Below are 15,241 nucleotides of genomic sequence, written 5' to 3' on the forward strand. Positions count from 1 at the left end.
GAGAGATCCTGATGTGCACAGCAACAGTAACTAAGGGGGCGGGGTTGAAGCAGTTGTTTAGGAAGCTAGCCAGCCAGCTAGTATCTTTACTAGGTAGGTTAGGATTTGTGCATATCAGATGTGTTGACAACAGTGTTGTGATTTGCTGAACACACACTATGGTTAGCTAGCTAACAAGCTTACATTATCTTCTTCCAAAATCAGATATTTCCTGCTCAAAAACTGACATGTGTACTAGGTTCATTGGGGATAGACAAGTGGTAATAATTATAAACACAATCAGCTGTAGCAATGGTTTCCTAGGAAATGAGGACTGTGTCTTCCAGATGGTGTATTGTGTCCAAGCAGTCTGTTTTTCAGAATAATTTTTACATATTTATTTGGCCAAGGTGAATTATTACATTTTCTTGCCGTTACAGACCTACATTGAACTCAAACCTTCTAGTCCAACATAGAAAAAGAAGTCTTAAATTTAGAAATGTTTATAAAATTGGGAATGTTAGTGAAATAGTGGCTAACTATTTAGTCACAGTGAATAGGTTTGCTTCAATTTTAATATATTTATTGGTAGGAGATGCATGTAGATGAGCCCACATCTATTTTTGGAAACTGTATGCATAGGGTCCTCGATACAATCAGTTAAGCCTTTGATGCCATTAATTGGATGATTGGGTTTAGAGCACTTAACACATTCTTCAGATATGATACTGCAAAGCTTTAAATAATCTGTTGTTGTAAATATAAATACTACTCGAGCACCTTTTTTGGTTGCTTATATGTTGTGACCAAGAACACAAATCATTAATGTAATAATAGAATTACAATGTTTTGGCTTTTGGACAAGAAGTCGTGCTTTTGTTTGGTTTACTTTGTGTGTCATTGTCATAGGTTTTTAAATCTGAGAATAAAGTTTTAATATTTATGATGAATGTTGCAGTTGTTGCCAGCTGACTTGGTGGATGATGGGATCAATGTATAAATCTTGTCTGAATTCTTGTAGCTCCAGCTGGATCCTGTTGACTTTCGGACGACTCATCTGATCTTTCACACCATCACCAAATGCTTGATGTCCAGGGACAGGTTTCTCAAAATGAGAGGTGAGTTTTCTGGCAGGCCATTATGGTGACTTCTTATTGTCAGTATGCTGTATGAAGCATCTTAATTAAATGTGTTTGTGTATTTCTCTGTGTGTCTTTTTTAGCCATGGAAATCCTGGGCAACCTCAGCAAGGCAGAGGACAACGGCGTGCTAATCTGCGAGTATGTGGACCAGGACTCGTACAGGGAGGTAACGATGCTCCTCACCCTGCCTGACCTCATGCTCCTCATGGCCTCTTTGGAGGTGCTGTACCTGCTGGCCCAGCTCGGAGAGGTTCCTTGCAGCAAGATAGCCTCCGTTGACCATAGCATAGGTAAGAATCTTCGTCTTTTAAAAAAATGAAGAGATTTAACATAACATCGCAGTTTACTTGTCTTGACTTTTTAATTGCTTTTTAAGTGCATTACGGTTCATTCTCCTTAAGTGAATCCAGGGCTCGAAATCTAACGTCACATGGGCTTAGTAGAGTTTTGGTAACTTGTTTGCCTGCCAAGTTTTATCACATTAATCTTTCCCTTCATGAATAACTGGCTCAAATGTAAATGTCTCTTTCCATCGACCCTTGAAATCTTTAAGGGTCGTGTTTGGATTGCGTTCTCACTTTAGGAATGAAACATTTCTTTGATCTGCTAAATGGCTGGAATGTGACTGCTTGTTTCGACTCTGATCCTTGTGGGTCTTCTTCTTTCTCCTTCTCCCTGGTCAGACTTGTTAGTGCGGTTAGTGTCGGTTGACCTTCATACGTTTGGACCCGACGCCCTAACAGCGGTGCGGTTGATCGAGCATCAGGCCAACGCTGACCAGGCAGCAGAGGTTCGACCACAGCTGGTAGAGCAGGTACCTGCAGCTGTGCAGGGAGCACCAGCACCTGGTAAGTGTCTGTTCATGGCCTCTGTCTGTTCGTAACAAGTTCTGCCTTAACACGAGTTTATACACTCAGCCTCCTGCTAGGCAAACAGGAAAATTACTAGGAGAGTAAAATAACCTTGTTTTGATTTGAGTAGCGTGCTAGCTGATTTAACCACCAAAGGTCAATTTTATTAAGGGAATTTCATGCGTTAACTTTGAACCTTAGGTAGAGGGAATACACACATCTTGGGATTTTTTTCTAAACCATTACGGTCCACTGGAAATCTGGAATATACTGTATCTTCACCAATGGATAAATAACCTTCACTTAAGTATTATATTTTAAAGCTGCGCGAAACTTGATCTAGAATAGTTTTTCCAAATCTTTTTTCCAAACCTTTGTTTATTCTGACTTTGCTCACGGATTCCCAGATGGTAGGGGCATTTGTATGCAAATAAAATTTAAGAAAGCTATGTAAACAATACAAATAAGCACAAGGTGACAAGCAACAACAAATCTATGTGAGGTTGCTGTGTCCATTTGTGACTCAGGGTTACTGAGTGAAGGTAACAGAGGAATCCCCCTAGGGCTTTATTTGATTCTACAACTGTATTTGGGGCAGAGAGAGACAAAAAGCCATTTAATGTTACGTCTGCTGAAAGCTACTGTTATAACAGAAAAAACATGTAGGTAACAAATACAGCTGACAACTAATTCACTTACAACTGCTAACTCACCTGTTGCTGGGCCCTTGGAGCACTGCACTGCATCCTTCACTAAAAGTTGTTTACCAGCACAGACTGTTTTGTACCCAGTCCTGGCTGAAATACCTGCTGATTATTTATATACATTTTCTTTGTCACTTGAAATAAGTTGCTTGGAACTTTTTTATGATGAAAAATCCAGTTAATATTCAAGCAATATTCTGATCTCTTAATTCTTATTGGCTACTTAAGGAAGGCCAGACTCAAGCGGTGTTCCAAATTTGGACCTTTTCCTGTCTGTGATGAAACAATTTGCAGCTGTTCAAAATGCAATGTTTGAAGTAGAAAATAAAGATGATTAAAGTTAAAAAGCAACAATTAATCACTGAACAGTTATTGATGGTGCAAGAAAATTAACCCACAAAGTTTTAGATTTCTGTACCTTTTTTAGAAATTGTTTGTTGTTTGCAACCTGCTTATATCATGGTGGGCAGAAACAAAGGAATCCAACACAGAGTTTGTAGCTGCTTTCCAAACTTCTCATGGCACCTTGAGATTGTGAATTAACAGGTGACCTGGGAATTAAACCTACCTAACCTTGGAAGTGTCATTCCTGTGCTGTCAATGTGCCCCACAGGGCTGCAAAGTTATTAGTTTGCTGACATCTAGTGGACAGCCTGGGGAGCATTACAAACTGGAAGCTTATTGACTCAATGGTCAAGCTCACCGTGTTCTTCTTTTGCTTTGCCATGCAGTCTTTCAGCATTAAATCAATTATACAGAAGCATTAACCTTTTTAAATCTTAAATGTTTTTTGTCCTTTTTGTCTTTTCAGTAACAAGAGTCCCAGTTCAATCCACTCAACCACTGCCTGGTATTGTTGAACTAGATGGGGAAAAATTCACACTGCAGTGGTAAGATTAATTCATCTATAGATATGAATTCTGATTAAAATACGGTTTAGATGTCTTTTGTGAGAAAACAAATTTAGGATTTTCCTTGTACTTATCCGCCCTTATGTCTGTAGTTCATGTCAGCAATTTGTTTTGCTTGCATAGTAACCATTCCATCTGTGGTTTGTTTCTCCAACAGGCTAAATGCACACTTTGAGACAAACCCTGAGGGTTCTGTGTCTCGATCAGAAATGTACTCTGAGTACCTGGCCACGTGCAGTAAAATGGGACGAAGCAACATCTTGAACTCCACCGGCTTCCTCAAATGCCTGCGGTTAGTCCTGTTTCTTCCCCTGTGTGATGCTTTAATATTCCACTAGTAGCTTTAACAAAGCATAGCTGTTTTGAGTTTTAATAGTGACAATGCTCCTCCAGCAAAATACTAGCAAATGTTGAAGAAAAGCATTATCAGCTGTATAGATGCTCTGAAAATTCTGTTAATTGTTTCTTACTGCATGGGACATTTGTGGTTTGTAGAGTTTTCTTTAGAAAGTATTCGAAAATGTGCTTATTATGCAACACGAAGAAAAAAATAACCTGAATGGAAGCAGTTTGATGAGGCTGAACCACACCAATATAGTCAGTGGTCACTTGGTACCTTTTAAAATAAAGCGCCCCACTTCCCGTTAGGATTTTATAATAGATAGATTGATAAATTGAATAGCTGAATTTGCAATTTTCCCTTTGTGATGATCTTCTGTCTCCTCCTGACACCACAGGACTGTGTTTCCAAACCACACAATGCGGCGGCAAGAGGAGCCCAAGGCCAATGGTCAGGTTCAGATTCTCCTGGTCGGGCTAAGGCGAAGGTCAATCCCCCTGCCCATCCAGCTGTACTACCAGCAGCCTCAGCAGCAGCAGCAGAATCCGGCAGCAGCTACTCCACCTCCAGCAGCCCGACACGAAGCTCCTGGAGACCCTCAGGCCCCACCTCCAGGTAGTAATGTTTAGCGCGGTTTCTACTGTAAGACTGTATCCATCTTGCACAATGTGCTGCCCACTTTGGGTAATACTGGTTATTGGCCTTTTCTGTTAATGTTAAAGCCCCATTGACACATACTGTACATTCCTTCACATTAACATAATAAATTTCCTGATACAGGTGGCAGCTTTTGTTCACACAAACAACACCTTAAATTATATTTTAATGCATGTAATCATATACTTAAGTCATATACTTTTAGAAATAAGTATCCAAAATCAGTGTTATGATGTGCATGTCCATAGTGGCATCAAAATATTAAAAAGACTCTTTGTAAACTGAGAAAACTAGTTGTTGCATCTAGGACCTAAACAGTTCTGTTTGTGTGCTAATGTGTGACCAGGCTTACCTCCCGGCCATCTCAGTCTTGGACCCCAGTTTGTTCGGGCCCTGGGCCCCAGCCTCAGCACCGGTGGTGCCGCCTCATCCGTGGCCTTGACTGCACAGGAACCTCCCCATGCAAGCCACCCGACTGTTCCCCGTCACACGGTGCCCCCGCAGGTGCCTCCGCAGTTACCACCAAATCCCCTGGCAGCAGTGCAGCAGCAACAGGTCCGACCTGGTCCAGTGGTCCAGATTCCGACGTCGGCACCGGCCACCCAGAACCACAGCCCCCAGAACCCTGCAGCTCAACAACAACAGCAACACTCCCCCATGCTCCCCACAGGGACCCCTGTCACGCTATTTCAGCAGGTACCACAGGGCCACATCCTCACCGCCAGGGTACAAGGTGTGTGCCCTCCGATCACCCAGCACCCACACTTGCCTCAAACCCCTCCCCAGGTGGAGCCTCAGTGTGTTGCTGCGGCATCGACATCCTCTTCTTCCATCCAGGTTGGAGGTGGTCAGGCGTTGAGTATTGCGAGTGTGCCCAATTCCCAGGGGTCACGTGTCACATTTCAGAATATCGCCCCCAAACCAGCTCCAAACCAGTCAGGTGGACCAGCAGCCACGATAGCCACTCCCAACCAGCAGCCTCAGCCTCAACAGCAGACGCAGAGTGTCGTAATAGTCAGTCCCAACCCCCAGCAGAGCTCAGCCTACACCCCTGCCATACATCAGATTGTTCTTGCCAACCCCTCCGCCATTCCTGGTGCCCAGACTATCCAGATAGCAGGGCAGCCTGGAGCTGCTTCCAGCCCCTGCCCGCCTCCTGCTTCTCACTCCAGTACCCAGGTCCAGCCCAGTCAAACTGTCAGCCACACACTGTCCATGAAACGGCATCAACAGCATCAACAGCAGCATCAACAACAGCCACCCCTCCAAATTATTTCTCAACCTCCTCCCTCTCAGCCTACCTCCACTGAGTCCAGCTTGATCAAACAGCTACTGCTTCCAAAGCGAGGGCCTTCTACTCCGGGAGGAAAGCTAATCCTACCCGCTCCACAGGTGCCCCCTCCCAACAGCACGATAGCCCCTAGTCCACAGGTCATCTACCAGACAAGCTACAGCACCCAGAATCCCTCTCCTCAGCCCCAGCAGCTCAATGTCCAGCTGGTTCCTGGTCAGCTTCCTGCTGCAGGAGCCCCAGCCCTCCAGACGGTCCAGCTCTTGCCAGGCCAGCTCATTTCCACAAGTAGCCCAGGGGCAGCTACCATCATCCAGGGCCCCACGGCAGCTGGACAAGTCACATTCACCGTGGTCCCAAACACTGGCTTCACCACCTCCACTGCTGCTGTTGCCGCTGTCAGCCAGGGTGCTGTGGCTCCGGGAGCCGCCCCTCCTCCATTCTCTACTGGAACAGTGCCCCAACATGCCCCTGCAGCTCCACCACCACCACCACTGCCAGCTCCCCTCAGAGGAGACAAGATAATTTGTCAAAAGGAGGAGGAGGCCAAGGATGCCACGGGGCTACACGTCCATGAAAGAAAGATAGAGGTGATGGAGAACTCCTCTTTGGCAGAAGGAGACTCCAACGGCAAAACCAGTAACGGTGATGTTGCGGCAGGTGCCAAGCTGCTAAATGGTCGGAAGTGCATGGAGTCTAATCTACCTCCATACCACTCAGGGAACAGCCAGGGGGCACTCAATGGCCCGGCTACGGAGAGTCATCCTGCTAATGGGAAGCAGGCCCTCTCCCCCGGCCTGAACACCCCTCTGGACAGCAACCCCGACCCCAAAAAGACTCTAGTCAACGGGGTGTGTGACTTTGATCGGGGTGACAGTGGTGGCAACTTTAACAAAAACATTCCAAATCACATTGCTTCCAAACAGTACTTGGGTAACGGGGAGGTGGGCCCCTCTGAGAAGAGTCATGGGTCAGACCCCCTTCTCCCTAGTCCTCCTACCCCCCAGCAGGACACTGCCAAAGCGCAGCAGTCAGAGCGCCTGGCCAACGGACCCCAGGCAGTAGGCAACAGGCCTCCCTCGGAATTAACCAATGGACCTTTGGGGCCGGGCCACGCTGTACCTGTGCTAAGACAGCAACTGCTCCCCAATTCCACCCTCCCCTCCACTATTACTCTTTCCTCCCAGAGTCTTGCTGCCTCTTCAGCAAATGGAGTGGCCTCTGAGGCTCGAGGTCTCAAGAGACCGGCTGAGAGCGAGGACCGCAGTGCAGCATCCTCGGGGATCCCCAATAAAGTGGGAGTGCGAATCATCACCATCAGTGACCCCAACAACGCTGGCAGCAGTGCCACCATGGTGGCGGTGCCAGCAGGAACAGACCCAAGCACAGTAGCCAAAGTAGCAATAGAGAATGCCACTCAGCAGAGGAACTGCTCACCCACACAGGCAGCTGGCACAACGGTGAGTCACAGTAACCCATATTTATCCAGTGTCTTCTAGTAGTGTGACTTGATGTCAGGTCTGCCACAAGATGTGTCTTGCATGTCTGTCACAGACACACTTGGGTGAGCGTTTGCATTACTAAGTCATGGATGTTGTCTGTGGCTAGTGTGTTTTTCATTGTGAACAAGCACAGATTTATTTACGTTCAGCAGAACACATATGTTCCCTTCACAGGCTAGCAGACAGGGCTATCTCCTACTGCAAAACATATGCTTTTTATACCTGCATTGCGATATGGCCTAAACATTTCTCTCTTTTTTTTTTTTATTCTTTATTCATGATTTTATTTTTTATTGCATAATGCAAAATGCCTCTTCTGGAGGTCAATGTTGCGAGTTATGAAACTGAGATGTGTACACACAAACTGTAACATGTGCTCTGCTGTCTTCAGGATGGCTAATGTAGACAGCTATAACTGTTTTTATTTTAGACATTTTATACATTGTTCTAAAACATTTATCTGAAAGATGTAGTGTGTGATCTTGTTCTGTGGTCTCAGCGGAGATACAGCTTTTATTTGACACATTTTTTATGTAGGGTACATTGTAACTTGATATAAGATACTATGACTTCAGATTTTTTCACCAAGAAAGAGCAGAAACCGTTCTTTGCTTTCTCCATTCGGTGCCTGCCTGTCTTAATGCATTGCTGAGGTCTTCAGCTGTGGAATAGAACAAAGTTAAACCTGCAACAGAGAGGCTATCAAGAATACACCAATAAAAGCCAGGGAGGGCCATTGGTATTTTAGCACTGAGCAAAGATTACAGAAACACTTTTTGTTTGTCAGTGTGACAGTTCTTGAGATTTTTCACTTCATGTCTGTGAGATGCCATAAAAGACACTAAAATGAGCATCATGGATGAAATATTACACTTAAAAAGTATGGCCCACATCACACCATGCTTGTAGCATGCTGTGCATCCTCATGTACCTGCTGATAAAACACGGGCAACTCATCAAAACATCACAGGGTATATTTTTAATATTCTGAAATATACAGTTATGTAACTGAACTGAAGTGGCACATTATGTACTAGATGTGTAATATTTTAGTGTCAGGCTACAGACTAAAATCTGACAATAACTTGGAATTGCAAATGTTGTTCAGTTAGGAAAGGGACTTGTTTGGTACTCAAATTGCTGTGTGTATGTAGGAGATAGAAGGAAAAAGTATGATTTGGTTTAGGGCTGATCTAAGACTGAACACTGCCACATGTGTTTACTGCAGAGTGCATGTTGAATAGAATAATGGTTTTCATTACAATAATTTGCCCTGGCTTTAATTTAAGGTTACAATTGAGCCTGGTGTATGCTACACTAGAGCATGAATGTCATGACACAGGCTGTATGTAAATCATCAGACTGACAATCAGTGTGTCAAATAACAATTTTGCTAAAAGCCAAAGTCCATGTCTTCAGCTTGGTGGTATTACACTGGAGATGGGTTGCCTTTTTGCACAACTGAAAATCCTGGAGAAAGTCAGCATGTAAAGCGTCTCATCTCCCCTTTGAAAGTATCTCTGTGATTCCGTAGTTCTGAAGGGGGCATTAACTTCCACTGTAAAATAAGTTTTAAAATCAATCATACGCCTACAAAAAAAGCCAATTCTAAGAGCAAAAACGGACGAGTGAAAATAATTTTCCAACATCAACCTCAGCTAGAAGAGTACACTCAGTAGAGTGCAGACACCCGGCAGGTCTGGTATCACCAAATGGCATATGAATAACACGCCAATGTCTTAAGTATTATCACAACACCTTTTTTTGCTTTTCCCGTGTCATTTCACGGCATTTAGGCTCTAACTTATATTGTGCAGAGACAATTTAAACTTCAAAGTGAAAATGCCATCAAAAGAATCCACCAGCACTAACATGACCGCCATGTACGTTGTCCCTAGCGTAGAGATGGGCGGATGATACTAAAGTTTCGAAGCTTGTTTCACTCCTGTGATGCGCACTGTTTCAATACATTGTGCTGGAGCTTGTGTCAAATGAAGAATATCATCTGAATGTTGACGTCAGTTTGACAGTTTTTTTAAAGTTTTTCAGCTAAACTGTGATCTGCACATTAGTGGGATAAGAAGAGATGAGAATAATTGAGAAATATGGCGATGTACATTAGAAAGAAAATCATAAGTATGAGAATATTTCCTCCTGATACCAAGTAATAATGTAATAAAAGTAATAGGCTAATTTAATGAATATCACTATCCAATCACATCACATTGCGACTGAACTGTCACATAAACATCAACCATGAAGTTTAAAAACGTGAGCTCATGGTGGCACCCGGACTAAACTACACATTAATGTTTCGTGTCATCAAAAATATTTTATATCTAGGATTTGTTGGACAATGCATAATTATTTTACTGTAACATATTGCACAATAACATCTATATTTAATGCAGCACTTCTGACTGCACTATTAGACTGATGGGTCTAGTAGTATGAGAGATTAGCTACGAACAGATGACACACACACACACACACGACCAATAACGTGATCCCCTCCAGGCTTACAACAAATATGCACTCGTCTTATTGCACATCACTTGTCGTGTTGGCTGGAAAGGTTCAGGTGTGATGAGTAAACATTTGGAGGTTAAGAAGGTGAGGCCAGTTAAGACCATGTGGCTCTCACTGATACCCACCTCCTATAGCAAAGCAGCTGAGAGAGCAACTTCTGCCAATAGACAGGCCTTGGTTACATCTCAGCCAACAAGACCTTTCTAATGATGATGATTTTGTAAGAAATAGCTGCTTTTTGGGGCGGGGGGATAGACATCATTCCTCTAATATAGTATGTGTAAATAAGCTTCTCAGGATTTTCAGGAACACAGATGTTCACTCGTAACTGTTTCAAGTCTGAGGTGTGGTCCTGTTTTTGTGCTTTTCCGAAAACATTGGCACACCAATACTGATCATTTGCTCACATGAATAGTTGGTAGTAGGTGTTAATAATATTTTACATCCTAAGGTCATAGGAGGAACTGTGACTGTCTTTATATGAATGAGGATCATCACTTGATGATGTCTCCATTTATTATATATTAATTCATATTTATTTGAATTCTTCCACAGCCTACCTTTACCCCGTCCCCGCCCCCTGTATCCCAGCCTGCACCAGCGGGTAACCACAGCCCTCACCTCCCAGCACAGCAAACCCCTGCAGCACCGCCAGAGCAAAGCAGGAAAGCAGGGCAGAACTTTAAGTGTCTGTGGCAATCCTGTAAACGGTACGTGTCGAAGACAGACAGGCTGTCTCTCGTTCATAATTATCCTGAGCTGTCGAGCATCTGCTGATTTGTTCTGGTTTCTTCTTTAGGTGGTTCGAAACGCCGTCTCAGGTGTTTTACCACGCAGCAACGCAACATGGTGGAAAAGGTGTGTATGGAGGCCATTGTCTATGGGAGGGATGTGAACCTTTTCCCCGGCAGAGACTGTCCTTCATCACACATCTACAGGTAAGACTCCCTCCACTTTCTCTGTGGCTGGTAGTGGAAGACTGGTCGTACAGGGAATCTCTTTTTTGCTCTTTTTATAGTACCAATATTATAGCAACAACAAAATACTGTACAAGGTTTATCTGAATTGTTTCCGCTCTTTGTTTTCCAGGATAAGCACTGTTCTCGAGAGGCTTTGCTGGCTGGACTCAAACTAGAGGAGCAGCAGGCGCAAAGTCCCAATCAGACTTCTTCCCAGTGCGTACACCTTTCTCTATTATTCTTGATACATGCTTGATGCCTGAAACTACACTTTATACCTGTTTGTGCTTGAACTCATTTTGTTTTGCATTGACTGGTTGATTTCATTCGGGTCCAGTGTGCCAAGATGTAGTTTTAAATAGTAGATAAAATGACATTTCCCCACCAACAGTGGGGATATTTGAGAAATGACATTGATGTGTTGTGTGTATGCTTGATGTGTTGCAAAGGACTCCGCCAGTGGCAGGCAGTACTCCGGCACCGCGAGCACCGAAAGCAATTGTGAATCATCCGAGCGCAGCTCTCATGGCCCTACGCAGAGGCTCTCGAAACCTGGTCTTCAGGGATTTCACTGTGAGTAGAACAATCAGAATCAGAAATGCTTTATTGATCCCCGAGGGGAAACTCTTTAATGACAATGGCATTCCCAAGCCTGACCATTGTCACATTTCTCCCTGATTTTCCATAAAACTCACACACACTCTTTTGTCTGACTTATAAAGAAAGCTCTTGGTTGGCTTCTCCCTGATTTTCCATAAAACACACACTTTTGTCTGACTTAAAGCTCTTGGTTGGCTGAGGTGGACATAAGCTGCTCTGAAGCTTTTAAATCCCACTGTTTCTTTCTTTGGTAGTTTCCAAAGGTTGGAATCTGCACCAAAATGCTTTGAACATTGTTTTATTTAATTTCCCATTAGACTCTACACAATTTCTGCATGTGTAGAATACCCATCATTTTGCATATTATAGCATTTGCAACTGTAAAGAATACTTATTTGGACAGGTAAGACAATAATGAATTTTCATTTTTCTAGTTGTAATAGTGACATGGCAACAAGATGAGTATTCTTACACACTTTTCTGTCCTAAAAATGGTATATCACTTACAAACAAGTGCCTGTCTTCATCTGCCACTCCTACTGAACCTCTATCACCTATGGCAGTAGAACCATGAATAGATTTCTGGTTTGTTTCCTCTCCTAGGATGAGAAAGAGGGACCAGTGACCAAACACATACGACTAACTGCTGCCTTAACGTTAAAGAACATCGCCAAGCACTCTGACTGTGGTCGCATGTAAGTGTCCTGCTGGCGTTGAGGAGGCGTTGAGTGCACTTTCTGGTTTTTGCTGCTGTTTGTTAATTTGCCTTGTGACTAGAAAGATGTCATGACTATTTAAAAAAAACACCTGACAGTATAATGCAATCCAATACGACACACATGCAATGAATACTACCTTTGTGGAGCTTAAATGTTCCAGCAATTGTCAGAGGTGATTCAGCCAGTTATTAGTGTTGTGGTGGATTGCATTATATTGTCAGCTGTATCAGTGTTTCAGTTATTTTGATCACTTCCTGGTGTTTGGATGAAGATTTGGTTTCTTTGTGGAATGTAGAAGAACGCTCTAACTTTAGTTGTGTGTTTGTCTTTCTCCCCACTTGTCTCTCAGGTTGGTAAAGAGGCATGAGACGCACCTCTCTGTGCTCGCGCTAAGTAACATGGAGGTTTCCACCACGCTCGCCAAATGCCTTTACGAACTGACGCGCTCGCTCCAGGCTTAACGCCAAAAGGACAACCCCCTCCTCACCCCACCACCCCCATTCCTCTCCTGAGAGGAGAAAGCTGCCGGTGAGGCGTAGCGGGTCTGCAGGGGGAGCAGAGACCCTCCTTCTGCCGCGCCTGGCACCCTCAATCCCCTCTCGTCCCTCACCTCCTTCCTCGCCAACCTGTGTTCAAACACCCGCCCTCCCCCATCCACACACACACACACACACAAAAAAAAACTGCCACGGGGTCTTCCACCAGCTGCCCACCAGGGGGAGCTCTTTAAGACTGCTTCCCCAAGGGACTCCACCGACGAAACCCCAAACACGAGCACATTTTGTTCATGTTTTTTTGTTATTTTTATTCTTCTCTTCGTCCCGTGAACTGATGTGTGCGTTGGAGCGAGTGGCGGTCGACTGATGAGTACGCGTGGGCGGGGAGGGCGGCGGGGCTATAGTAGGTGTCCCACTGAGTAGGGTGGAGGAGGACTCAGCTGGCAACTGGAGCAGAGAATTTTTTTTTTTTTTCCTTTAGAAACTTGGTAGCTTGGTTTTCTTACTTGAGTCAATATATTTTCACTTATTTATTATTGAAATGAATACCATTACAATTAATGAAAAAGAATCTTGTAAATATGTTGTGAATATATATAAAGAAGATCCTCTTTCATGCCGATGCAGCCACTGGAGAACTTGCTCTGTGGAGTAATAGAAGCATTACTTTGGTAGGATTGAATAAAGTAGTAAGTTTTTTTTTTTTTGTTTGTTTTTGTTTTCTTGCTTTTTTATGATCCTTGGTCACTTGTATCTAATGTGATTCTATACTCAGCAGTGGATGAATGTACTTAAAAACCTGTAAATAATTCTGCAAAGGTACTGATGCTGTAAAGCTTAGGGAGGGGGAAAAACAGTTTTTTGTGGAACTGTGACATTTTTTGTATTATAATACCTTGTAGAACTCATTTTGCTGGCTGAAAGAGTATGGAATAATATATCTCATGTCATTTTGTAGAAGAAAAAAAAATATTGAAGGTATTCTCTTCCCTTCCTCTTCCCTCACACACCCTCCCCTCAACACGCACACACAAAAGTAACATATATCCACTGTAAGCGTTTTGTCATTGTACGGGCACAGTGCGCGTACCAAAATTTTTTTGTATTTGTAAATTGGTTTAAATACATGGAGTTTTTATACAGGTTTTCTCCTGTGTTCTTTGCTTTACGTGCAGGTATGATATTTTCTTCACTACTTTTTTCTATCTTAATATAGTGTGGAGTTTTATTGTACTATTTTTTCATTCTTAATACCATGCCACATTCCGGCTCACGTCCTCAGACTGTCCTCTCTACCGTGTGTTGTGTAACATTTATGACTGCCTGTCGTATTAGCATCTGACCGGGGCGACCCAACCATCCTCATTTCTGCGGTGTCAGTAGGATGTGTGACTATACATAGACCTAACAGTCTGTTAGAGATTGGCTTTATTTACTTTGGTGACTGTTTATAGTTTTTAAATAAAACACTGAACATTTTGCTTTGGTTTTACGCTTGTTTCTTCCCCCACCAATTTTCTCAAAGTGCATACTGCACTGATTCCCAAACGGGTACTTGTATTCCAGTTGATACTTATGCAACTAATTTGGAAAAAAAATAAAAATAATCCATATATTGAGTGAGCTGTAACACCTGAACACTGCCTGTGGTTGCAACTGAGTTGTAGCTAGCTAAAAGTAATGGATAAATGGTTGAAACATCCAGCTTCTGTCATTCCAAGTGGTAGTTGTACAAAGGCAAACTTGACCAAATCGACCTAAACATTGACAGTTCCGTTGTGTGAAATCATTATTGTGACAGTAACCATTCTTATATAATCAGTACTCATAAATAACAATAATACAACTTCAGCTGAACACATTTGGAACACGTCAATGAAGGGGTGCTTGAGTTCATCTGACAGGGCTGACGGGAAACCGGTGGTGTAGAGAACAACTGAGTACGAGTCTGCTCCTGGATTCATCGGCTCCCTGTGTCGTGTGCTAAATAAGAGACGTCTGAACAGATGCCAGTGTTTTTAATATTCAGCACTCTGTTTTCATGGTTGGTAGCTGAGACTTCAAACAGCCCTCTTGTCTGATATAACCTAACAAGCTCCATTTGCTGGCAAGCTCATCCTTTTGTTCTGTTTAACCACTGGACATTTTCCTTTTGGCTCGTTCCTTTCAACATAATTGAATTGTTAATGACTTTGCTGAGCGCTCCGCTTCCCACAGCTCCCAAAACATACTTTGTGTTTAATCTTACATTACAGAGAACTTTCTCTATTCATCAAAAGACTGTACAGCGTCACATTTTGTTGGTTCTCAAAGCATAATGTGAGATCCTTCTGTGAGTTCATTTTTGCTTCCATGTTTGTTACTCAGTGCTCGTTGTTGTGCTGTTCCTGCATTCAGTCAAAAAGTGCAGGGACTACTGTGTATTTGCTGCTGACGTTTGGGTCCAATAGCTGGTGCTCTCTTTGCAGTTATGGTAGCTATCACTGCTCATGTTAACAACCACAAATGTAAGACACAAAACGTCATGTTTAGAACAAAACTCATGCAGTGAAAATGTGAA

At 43.3% G+C, this 15,241-nt stretch overlaps 1 protein-coding gene across 1 annotated transcript in view; it reads left to right on the forward strand.

The window, feature by feature from the left end:
* The window catches only part of arid2 (AT rich interactive domain 2 (ARID, RFX-like)), a 38,335-nt gene extending 24,175 nt beyond the window's left edge, over positions 1 to 14,160 (forward strand). Inside the window, exons 10-22 of the mRNA XM_044185529.1 lie at positions 1,001 to 1,097; positions 1,202 to 1,411; positions 1,805 to 1,969; positions 3,488 to 3,566; positions 3,745 to 3,879; positions 4,325 to 4,542; positions 4,931 to 7,335; positions 10,462 to 10,616; positions 10,706 to 10,844; positions 10,996 to 11,081; positions 11,315 to 11,438; positions 12,069 to 12,160; positions 12,534 to 14,160. Coding sequence (XP_044041464.1) covers positions 1,001 to 1,097; positions 1,202 to 1,411; positions 1,805 to 1,969; positions 3,488 to 3,566; positions 3,745 to 3,879; positions 4,325 to 4,542; positions 4,931 to 7,335; positions 10,462 to 10,616; positions 10,706 to 10,844; positions 10,996 to 11,081; positions 11,315 to 11,438; positions 12,069 to 12,160; positions 12,534 to 12,645 — 4,017 coding nt within the window. The 3' untranslated portion in view covers positions 12,646 to 14,160. The remainder of the gene's footprint in view (positions 1 to 1,000; positions 1,098 to 1,201; positions 1,412 to 1,804; positions 1,970 to 3,487; positions 3,567 to 3,744; positions 3,880 to 4,324; positions 4,543 to 4,930; positions 7,336 to 10,461; positions 10,617 to 10,705; positions 10,845 to 10,995; positions 11,082 to 11,314; positions 11,439 to 12,068; positions 12,161 to 12,533) is intronic.
* The last annotated feature ends 1,081 nt before the right edge of the window (positions 14,161 to 15,241 follow it).

This window comes from Siniperca chuatsi, linkage group LG23 (assembly GCF_020085105.1).
Source record: "Siniperca chuatsi isolate FFG_IHB_CAS linkage group LG23, ASM2008510v1, whole genome shotgun sequence".
NCBI classification, from domain to species: Eukaryota; Metazoa; Chordata; class Actinopteri; order Centrarchiformes; family Sinipercidae; genus Siniperca; species Siniperca chuatsi.